Source organism: Brachyistius frenatus, unplaced genomic scaffold (genome assembly GCF_029030835.1).
Source record: "Brachyistius frenatus isolate BFR_SWC_R1_liver_20210118 unplaced genomic scaffold, ASM2903083v1 Contig_150, whole genome shotgun sequence".
Lineage (NCBI taxonomy): Eukaryota > Metazoa > Chordata > Actinopteri > Embiotocidae > Brachyistius > Brachyistius frenatus.
Genome location: NW_027210749.1, coordinates 20,054 through 31,131, shown reverse-complemented (window position 1 = coordinate 31,131; position 11,078 = coordinate 20,054). Strand labels below are relative to the sequence as shown.

At 41.7% G+C, this 11,078-nt stretch overlaps 1 protein-coding gene across 2 annotated transcripts in view; it reads right to left on the bottom strand.

Annotated features, from left to right (window-relative positions):
• The window catches only part of serinc4 (serine incorporator 4), a 33,066-nt gene that overhangs the window by 2,737 nt on the left and 19,251 nt on the right, over positions 1-11,078 (bottom strand). For both annotated transcript variants that reach the window (XM_069715978.1, XM_069715979.1), the window contains 5 exons: positions 7,709-7,920; positions 6,543-6,638; positions 1,619-1,745; positions 1,379-1,491; positions 72-225 (listed from right to left, as the gene is read on the bottom strand). In XM_069715978.1, the coding sequence (XP_069572079.1) occupies positions 72-225; positions 1,379-1,491; positions 1,619-1,745; positions 6,543-6,638; positions 7,709-7,920 (702 nt within the window). The remainder of the gene's footprint in view (positions 1-71; positions 226-1,378; positions 1,492-1,618; positions 1,746-6,542; positions 6,639-7,708; positions 7,921-11,078) is intronic.

Here is an 11,078-nt window from a genome sequence, read left to right as displayed (position 1 = left end):
GGGAAAAGTTTCCTGAAGAAATCACGAGAAATAACCAAAACAGGAAGTCTGGAAATGTCCCCCGGACCGACCTGAACCAGTTGGTGAGCGTCATCATGACGTACAGCGAGGCCAAGAAGAAGACGAAGTGGAAGAAGAAGTAGCTGTAGGCCACTTTCTGCGTCTCGTTGTAGATCACCTTCTGGCAGCCTTTGGTCTCGTCATCGATCACGAACTCCTCTTCGGCTGGAAAATCCGGAGCGAGAGTGTCCGGTTGAGAATTCATGGTACATTTACGGAATAAATACGTTGACGAAGACGATCGAACTAATGTGAATAACTCCGTGAGAGAACGAAGACGTGTTTTAACACCCGATGGAGGAAATATCTTTGAGCCTACAATTTGAACTGAATGCTAAAGACTTCGTGTTTAACAGGCTCGAGGTTTGACGGTGATGTTAAAACTGAGGCTTTTAAGGATTTGCTTATCAAGTATTGGACAAACTGAATGGTTGTACCAAATTTCACGGCAATCCAGCCGACAATAATGAAGATATCTCAACCTCAAAGAGACACTAGAGGACAATTGGCTGTACCAGGAAGTCTGTGGGAAAAATTTGAAGACAATCCATCCAACTAGTAGCAAATTGGTGAAGTGACATCGCGACAGAACTGGGCTGCCGGTGTGGCTAAAATTTTTTTTAGCAGTCATAAAATTTGTAGGTAGCCAGCAGCTTTGATCAAAGTCGTTTGACGGATGATTTCTTTGTCATAAAACCTCGTTCATGTCAGTGAAGGGAAACAAAATCTAATCCTGTTTGGTTCATGCTGCTTAAGTTGCTAAATTCAAATTAATTATCATTATTTCTTCCATAATGTTGACAGTCACTTGCTCGATTGGGAGAATTCACGGGTTTCCGTCTACACTACTTTAAGGTCTCGGCTTATCCGTGTCAACTGCTCTGATGTCATACAGCCGATGTAACGATTAGCTGCTATACAAATAAAATTAAATCGAACTACGAAGACAAATTTTGGTGCAGCTGCATCTCAGATGGTAGACTGGGGTCGTCCACTAATTGCAGGGTCGGCGGTTCAATCCCCCGCCGCCTCCTGTCCAAATGCCAAAGAGTCCTCGAGCAGGACAACTGAATGTGCCACATTATGTGCAGACCATTCCCCATGACATCCAAACAATATGGCTGCAGTTCCTCAAAGGAAATCCCCCCTAAAAGAAATCTGTGATTTCATAAAACTCTCTCCAGTTAAGTCCCATGTTTTTTTTGTTTTTTTTTCTGTCCATATCTTCCATGATTACAATGCTTAAAAAAAAAATGCACCATGAAGCTCCCGTAAGAGGGGAAATTAAAACGATGTTCAGAGCGGTCCATTAACAAACCTTCTTCCTCCTCGGGGCAGCAGAAGCAGCAGGTGGCCTTCTGGAACTCGTAGCGGTAAACTTTGATCATCCAGAACGGTCCGAACACCTCGGCCAGGTAGGAAGCTTCGTTACTGCGGGGGGAGGTGGGGGGGTTGGGGGAGGGGGGGCGGCGACATGAGATTCGAACACGTTTAAAGATTTATTCCAGAAAAGATATTCGACAGTGATGTTTTAATGAGATGCGACGAGTCGACTCACCAAGCAAACAGCACGCAGCAGTACATGATGGCGGCTCCGATTATGGCCACGGCGTTGCCTTCGTTCTGGATGCCGTTTTGTCCCACGTTGGGGTAACAGACGGTCATGTTCATGCCCTGATACACAACTGACACACAAAAAACAAACACAGCGGGTCCAATTTCAGAAGGAAACTGCCCATCCGGTTTATTTCAAGTGAGAGCAGCAGAATATTAAAAACAGTTAGTCTTTGGTTTTTCTGAACCCCCCAAAAAAAACAAAGACAAATTAGCTCAAGATACACATATTAAATTATAATAATGACTAGATATTTTATATTATAAAACAATAATAATAATATTATATATTATTATATAGCTTATATTTTTATGTTGTCTTTTTCTCGGTATGTTGAAGAAAATGCTCCATTACACATAAATCTGCGTGAGTTTTTAAATGGTAGAATTTTGGGTGGTTTTTAAAAGAATTTCTGTATTTTGAAACTAATTTCTAATTTAAATTGAAAATCTGTCATACGTTTAAACTACAAATTCGATTTTTGTCAACAGAGTGTCAAAATAATCCTTCAGAACTATGTAAAATATGTTCATATTTTATGGTATCGGGAGATAATACCCAGTCAAGGTTTCGATCCACTGTAAAATGGATCCACTGTAAAATGCACTTTTCTCTCTCTCTCTCTGATGGACTCGCCCTCTGGACACTCAAACAACAGAGCGCTCACAAATATGCACTGTATGCTCCCTACAGGCACATGCATGTACACACACACACACACACACACACACACACACACACACACACACACACACACACACACACACACACACACACACACACAAGCGTACAGAAATCCAGTCCGGCGTCTGAAAGGTCATTTCCTGGATTCCTGAGAGGAGTTCAGTGTTTGTGTGTCAATGGTGAAAAAAGGAACCTGAGATCAGTGAAAACACGACTAATTACAGGACTCTAATATACACACACGGGTTTGTTCTGCTGGCTTTGGGAGGACAAATATCAACTTCGTGCATTCACGAACCTAAATGCCTAAAAATAAACTAATTGTAGCCTGAAGCCTAAAACAGAGTCGGAATCAAGCGGCAACCAGCGGCGACGTCACCCGTCGGTTTGTGAACGGCCGTTTTTGAAGTCTCGAGTTCGGATTTTGTCCGTCGCCATCTTTGCTAGTTCGGAGCAGGAAATGACCATATTTGGACGAGCGGAAAGAGGAGCTAGCGGTGGATCTGATTCAATATGGTTGGACATTTGGTGATACTACGTCCCGCCCACCGATAGCTGTAACCTGACTGCACCACAGACCTGTCAATCAAACAGACACGCCCCCAAAAACAGGTCTTCTTGAATCTTCTTTTCTAATGAATGAGGGATTATTTTCAGATGGACCTCCAGAAAACTAATAAGAAGGAGTGACTTTAGCTAACAACACCGAGATAACTGATGGACACATTTTATTCACTTTGGATTTGATGAGAGAAGTTGAATGGGAGTCTATGGAGCCGGAGGCTTTTTGGAGCCGACCTCTAGTGGCACTCGCTGGTATTGCAGCTTAAAGCGCTTCTGCATCGGAACCATTTTTCAGACCCCAAAGCTACGAACACTTTTAATATACACTGTACATTGGACTGTGCCCGGTCCTCATAAAGATAGACACACAAACTCTCTCTCACACACACACACACACACACACACACACACACACACACACACACACACACACACACACACACACACACACACACACACACACACACACACACTGGGGTCAGGAGTCGTCAGGGGAGACGGAACTTCGTCGTGCTCTTGGGAGTTGAGTCCTTTCAGTCTCACCCCGGACTAATTCTCCGTCTGAGGAACACGAGGATTACGGTGCATGTGTTTGTCATGGTGAGCTCAGAGCAGAATAATCCTTCTGGGGACAGACGGGGCAAACAAAGACCTGCAGAAGACAGTAAGGAGGACACACACACACACACACACACACACACACACACACACACACACACTTCACACACTTCCCCCTTTGGAGATGTTACCATGACAGGTGAAGAACCCTGAATTAGAGCGGCGGAGAAACGAAACTCAGCAACAGAGTGGTGGAAATGAAATATTACAGAGCAGCAGAGTGTGTCAAGTTTAGTGTGTGTGTGTGTGTGTGTGTGTGTGTGTGTGTGTGTGTGTGTGTGTGTGTGTGTGTGTGTGTGTGTGTGTGTGTGGTTCTCAGTCTGTGGTGAAAAGGTGTTTTTATAACCGACTCAGAGTGCATATTTTCTCAACAAGTTGCTACAGTGTCCTGCACTGCCACGACTCTCTCTCTCACACACACACACACACACACACACACACACACACACACACACACACACACACACACACACACACACAGCATGACACAAATATAAAAGAAAAGCTGGAAAAACATCAAATGTTTTCGGGGGTAATTTGATGAACTTTTAAGATAACTTGGAGCCTGACGAGACTTTAAAGGAACGTTCCACCGAAAACGTGCGTTTTGACGATTACCAGCTTGTGAAGTGGATAATTAATGTAGTCGGTTGTCATGATCACAGGGATCCTGCCAGATTCAGGTCGGAGGCTCGTCAGGAGTCATTCGTTACACCTGAGATGCCCCCCCCCCCACCCCTCAGCTGGTGGTAACCAGCCTGATGGGAGGCTTCATCAAGAGGCTGCTTGAGAGCTCAGTTTGTCTCCGGAGGGTCGACGCCTTCAGTCGGCTCGCTGGTTTGTGTTTGGGGGGAAATTGTGGATTTTTATTTTTAAGTGTTGAAAGTTTTTATTTATTTATTTTATTGCAAAGGTGTGAAAGTTCGCTTCCTTCAAATCCAGATTCCTCTCCCCGTCCCAGTGACCCCCTGACTTTGGTTTGTTTGGGTCCACTTCTTTTGTTTGATTCTGGAGGGCAGCTGTGGGTAGTTGTACTTTCCATTAACCTGAAAGGAGTCCTGCTTTATTGATTTGTCAATTATTTTTTTTTTGCGTCACATGGTGATACTTTTTAGTTTCCCAACTAGCTGTTTAGAAGATATTGTGGATTTTTATTTTGGAAAAGTACACCCATATGTATTTTTTGTTTTGTTTTGTTTTTCACGATTTGATTGGATTGAACTCCTCTCTTGAAAATAAAATTGTCACTAATGCTCTGCTGCCGACGGGCTAATCTGAGTTTTATGCTTGTTGTGTCGGTAACTTCAGTGCAAAAAAAACCAAAAACGTGTCAATCTCTCGCCTGCTGAGTTGACGTATGTTCGAGCGTGACAACCTTCACGTTAAAAAGTAGTTCTGGTGCACACGATGAACTTATAATAATCACGCCGGCTAGATATTTAAATTATAGTCTTGTCGCGAATATCTTTTGAAACCATCATCAGAAAGTGGGTGATGCTGCAGGAGTGTTGAGAACTTGTTGTTCAGAAACAGCTGCAACTTCCTCAGACGCCTTAATTTGAAAATTCTTTATGTCGGTGGCCCCGCCCCCTTCTTCTATAGAGCCAAGATGGGGGCCGTTTAAAAGTGACCAGAGTTTCACACTTCTTTTATTTTATTTTTATGCATCATCACGGTACTTGTAGTGTGCTGAGTGTTGAATATGAGTGTCACCCTCTTTTTTTTTTTTTTTTTTAATAAACGGCTTCACTTTAAAAACAGCTTTGGTTTGCTTTGACCTCGTGCGTTTCCCGACTTCTCCTCGGATCTGAACTCTTGTGTTTTTGCGGTCTTCCTCGCCGGCGTGCGTCGAGCTCCCGGCAGGACGAGCGTACCGCCGCCGCCAGGCTGTGTTCCTGCGCAATTATGTTGTCAGTGGATGAACGAGGAATGTGAAACGAATATCTGTCGGTCTGCCCTCAGCGCGGGTCGGCAGCCCGGCAGGCAGCGTGTCGGAGCACATCTCATCCCACATCGTGTGTGTGTGTGTGTGTGTGTGTGTGTGTGTGTGTGTGTGTGTGTGTGTGTGCAAATCTACCATCTATTTGCATGTGTGATTTAGATGTAAACCCGGATAAGACCGTTCCTCTTACAAGCTACTGCACTAATGTCTTGGTCATGTGGAGGCTCTTTGTCTCACCTGGAGCCAACAGGTGAGTCAGTGGGAAGTTGAGGCAAATTATAGAGGATTGAGAGTGTGTGTGTGGGCACTTGTGTATTAAGTCCCAGTAAGACAGCATTATGAGATGCAGCCAAACTTTTGATGAATTTCAAAATAAGAGTTTAGTTCCAAGGTTGCAGTCACATGTCCAACAAACTGAAATTAAAAGGTCGTTCGTCCCGTCGAGAGTCGCACTAAGCGACTAACTCTTTCTGGTTTTGTACTTTTGTGTAGAAAAAATGTCCCGAAAATGACAAAACAAAAGAATTTCATTGGAGTCTAACCTGAAAATCGTTGGTTTTGCAGCAGAAGTTTTCCCCTTTTAAAAACTCGAATATGTGCAAAATCCTTAAGTCGTATTTTACCATCATGACAAAAATATTTACACATCTGAATATACAGGTGTGGAGGAAATGGGTGGAAATATGAGCCAGAATACTTCGTTCATACCAACAATAACAATAAGAGCAGTGAAATCGAGCTGCTGAAAGAGGCTAAAACGCTCAGTGGAGCTGAGTGAAGAGGAAAGGGAGTCAATTCTCTGTGGGAATCCTTTCCATTGACAAACATTCATTTGATCCATCGTTCATGTAAGAAAAAATTGATTCGTGTGACTCTCCTACATCAAAAAGAAAAAAAGATGACCTTTAACTCGAAGAGGACAGGATGTGTGTTTCTCTTCTAACTAACGTCCAGAAAGAAACCTTGGAGTGTTTCTCCGTCTGATTTTAATTATTTTTTTTCTGTGTTAACGTTGGACAGAGACTCGCTCTGCTCTGCGTCCCGCGTTAGTTATCGTACCTTTCTCTGGCGGGCGGCTCGACAGCGCCGAGAACGTGAGGTACATGACGTAACAGCTGATGATGGAGGCCTGAAGGAGGCCGGACCGAGGCTGCTCTGCAGAGACGGAGAGAGTCACGGTCAGAAAACACACTAAAAAACACACACACACACACACACACACACACACACACACACACACACACACACACACACACACAGCAGGAGGTGAGATAAAGTATTAAAATACTTTTAAATTAGGAATACTTCAATGAAAATTACATTTCTGAACGTGAATTTGTCACAACAGTGGGTGTCAATGGAGAACATTTAAACAGACATGTTGTTATTGATTCATTTTAGTTACTTATATTTGGTTTTAGTGTATTAAAAGAAAATTCAGAAATGTATCAGCATTTATTTTGTAAAAACATCCAACTAAACTGATCTGCATGCGTCAAAAAAAAATCAATATCATTTTGTAATAAATCAGTAAAAAGTGCCACAACAAGCTTTAAAAAAGCCACAAATTTGAAGATATTTTTGTCAATAAAGGGCCGAAACCTGCCGTCCAGTTTGAGATATTTAAGCTGATTGAATTTCCTCTACGGGGTGATACAAAATTTCTATTTTTTTTTTTTTTATGTAATTCTGAAACGACTACACAAAAATCCATCTGATGACAAAGATCATATAATATGAATAAAAAAGACTCAAAATGTACCTCAGATTTATAGAATATTTTCTTTTTTAAATTTCCCAAAATGTTTTCATTTCTAGATACAGGAGTTTTACCCAACAGCAGCTACGCACAGAAGATGGAAAAACTCCCTTTTAACAGGAAGAAACCTCCAACAGCTGGAAGGAAAAACTCTCTAACAGGAAGAAACTTCCGACAGAACGACGCTCAGGAAAATGACTTTCTGTAGATTCTCCCCAAATGGAAGGACTGAAGTAAACTACCAACCTCAGCCTGGTACCGTAGTTACTTCTCACCTCTGCATCCAGCTGTTCTGTACGTTTCAATCACGAAACCCCAGACGTGTGCAGACAAAGCAGAAACAACCAGCTTCCATCTAACTGTTATTATCTGGCTTCGACAGGTGAACGTTTGCTCGGTGGAAACGGGCCGAGTGTTATGTTTCGCCGTCGAGAATCGACGACGGGGCGCTTTTTCATCGACTCACTCTGCTTCACGCACGGCGTCACGGCGATGAAGGACATGAGGCCGCAGAGTCCCAGGTTGATCCACAGCAGGGCCTTGTTGAAGTGGCAGGCGATGGGGTGCGTGTAGTACTTGTACATGAAGGTGAAGGCCATGGTGGCGATGGTGTAGAAGAAGAGGGTGGCGCACATCACCGCCAGGTACCACCGTTTGTTCTCCGCTGCACCGGTCAACCTGAGGCGAGGACAGACGGACGCTTTCAGCTTCACGCAGCATCAACACAGAGAAACACACCTGGAGTTTTCACGTGAGGACATTTTGTTTAATGAACGGTGTCATAAATGTGACGCACAAGTCGACCTGCGAGTGATTTTATTTATGCTGCAAATCAAGAATTTCTGGAGCTCATTGATCTTTTATTTTTTTTTTTGGTCCACAAGTTGTTGGTGGTTCAATTCCCATCTCTTATGTTGAAGTGTCCTTGGGCAACATATGGAACCCCACTGCCACCGGTGTGTGTGTGTGTGTGTGTGTGTGTGTGTGTGTGTGTGTGTCTGAATTAAAGGTATCTATTAGAAATAAATTCCAAAATGAGAATATTACAAGGCTGCTTGCATTTTTCTTGCGTTTTTAAAATTATTCTCATGCTTGTGTTTCATGTCACACAACACAAACAACAATTAGTCCAATTTGTGCTGAGTCACTGGGTCCGATGTGTGTTCATAATCACCGTTTCAAGGTTGACACCAAAGAATTAGTGTCACTAATTCTGTATCTGACCAAAAGGTGGTCACAGTGACCTTCGGCCACCAAAATCCACATTGACATTGATCAAGTGAACATTTGTGCCAACTTTTAAGAAATTCCCTCGAGCCCATCCCTATGGAATCACATTCATGAAAATAGCTCAACATTAGGGCACAGTGACCTTTGACCTTTTCACCCCCTCCCCAAAATCTAATCAGATCATCATTGGGACCAAGTGAACATTTGTGCCAAATTTGAAGAAATTCCCTCGAAACATTCTTGTACGACGCACAAGTCGACTTTTAACTTTGACCTTTGACCTAAAAAAAAATTCTAATCAAGCATTTATTTTGGACCAAGTGAACGTTTATGCCAACGCGGAGGCATGAAAAATAAAACTATCAGACATTTTATGCAACAGCACATGCAGAAACGTCCATCTGCACCGGAGGTCGTAATGTCCAGAGTCTTTTTTTATTTTTTTTATTTGTCTCTGTAAATAATCTTAATGTCAACAAATGCAAACTAAACCAGCAGCGATGTTGAGATGATGCAAGAGATAATAACGCAGCCAGCTGGATTACTTTGCACATGTGGCAAAGTGAAATCGAATAAATTTCAGGGCCGAGACCATTAAAAAAACAAAAAAAACCAAACATTTTCTGCCCAGTAAACCCAGAAGGTAGCCAGTCATGTTCGGGGGAGGAGGGAGAGGGAGCAGGTGGATTGGGGGGGGGGGGGGCTGTATGAAAACATCATACCACTGTCAGGGCAATAAGAGGATTTCCTAGCTGTGTGCTTTTTGCCTCCGGAAAGGACCTGACTGAATAAATCCTCTTAGTTGCCATGGCTACAAGTTCAGAGGTGTCTGAGAGAGACGGACGGCAGCTGGATACGATAAAAAACCATCTAGGACGGGCCGGGCTGTCGGACGAGTCCGCGCTGATCGAATGAAGACGCGACGGTAAAAATAAAACGATAAAAAGAAAAATGAGGAAAACAAGTAAACTTGTTGAAGAAAGTAATAAAGCGTAAAAAAAATGAGCTGAGACAAAATCACCGAAGTCACGTTTGCATTGGTTGATTTACATCTGCTGATCTATTCATGCTCTTTGACTTCCAGCTGACTCATCATATCCACGAACACTTCGGCCTTTTAAACTCACACTTCTCCTCGTGTGATATATTTCTGGTATATTTGCAGAGCTTCATATAAATGTCAGAGGATTGATGAGTTAATTGATTGACAGAAAATCTAAAACATTTGCTGTTTCCACCTTCTCAAATGTGACAGTTTGATGCTTCTCTTTGTTTTATTTGACAGTAAAGTGAATATTTAGTCAGTTAGTTCGACTAAATGAGACATCTGAGGATGTCTGATGGACATTAGTGGACATTTTTTTCACAAGTTTTCTAACATTTTATAGATACAAATCATGAATTGAATATTCAAAAAAATCTATATTATCAGTAGAATAATAAAAAAATGAGTTCTTTTTTTCTTTTTTAAAAGTTATTGTGTTTGAATCGCTGTAAAAGAGATTTTGATCTCAACTGGTAAAATAAAAATGAAAAATCTGATTCTTTGATAATAAAACGTGTCAAGTACATCTGATGGTATCACAACTTTCCACGAACGATCAATTCCTTCATCAAAGTGAACTGAAGTGAATTAAAAAATACAAATAAAATCAAATGTAAAACTAAAATCACATCTACGAATAAATCTCTGCAACCACAGAGACGAATGTAAAACCACAAACTAGAAGAAAAGTAAAGGACAGAAATAAAGTTCTGGTAGAGAAACGTAACCATAGTGGTCCTTCTGTATGTTTTTGCATGTGTGCACATCTGTCTATGTGTTCGGGACAGATGTTGCTGAAGTGAGTGTGTATGATTTACATAACTGCTGCTGCCCAGAAGATAAATCAATCATCACCAGTGATGCTTTTCTGCAGCTGTGACTCAGGCTGCTGTCAGTATGTGAATACTGTGTTTATGTACACCATGTATGTTTATAATGTGTTTATGTACACGGTGTATGTTTATAATGTGTTTATGTACACCGTGTATGTTTATAATGTGTTTATGTACACCGTGTATGTTTATAATGTGTTTATGTACACCGTGTATGTTTATAATGTGTTTATGTACACGGTGTATGTTTATAATGTGTTTATGTACACGGTGTATGTTTATAATGTGTTTATGTACACCATGTATGTTTATAATGTGTTTATGTACACGGTGTATGTTTATAATGTGTTTATGTACACCATGTATGTTTATAATGTGTTTATGTACACGGTGTATGTTTATAATGTGTTTATGTACACGGTGTATGTTTATAATGTGTTTATGTACACGGTGTATGTTTATAATGTGTTCATGTACACGGTGTATGTTTCTGCTCTACTGTATACTGTGTAAAAAGCTGTGAAGGGGCCCTAAATAACAAACTAGCACAGTCAGAAGCAAAGAACCACAGGCTTGTTTGTTCTTGGATTTGTGACCTCGCGGTTTTTTTTTGTTAATCAATTGGGATTTTAATATTTTGAGGAATACGAGCAGTGAGGTTCTACTTGCAAACGGTTTGGTATCAGGAAGTGACCATATTTGGACGAGCTCAGGGGGAGGAGCCAGCG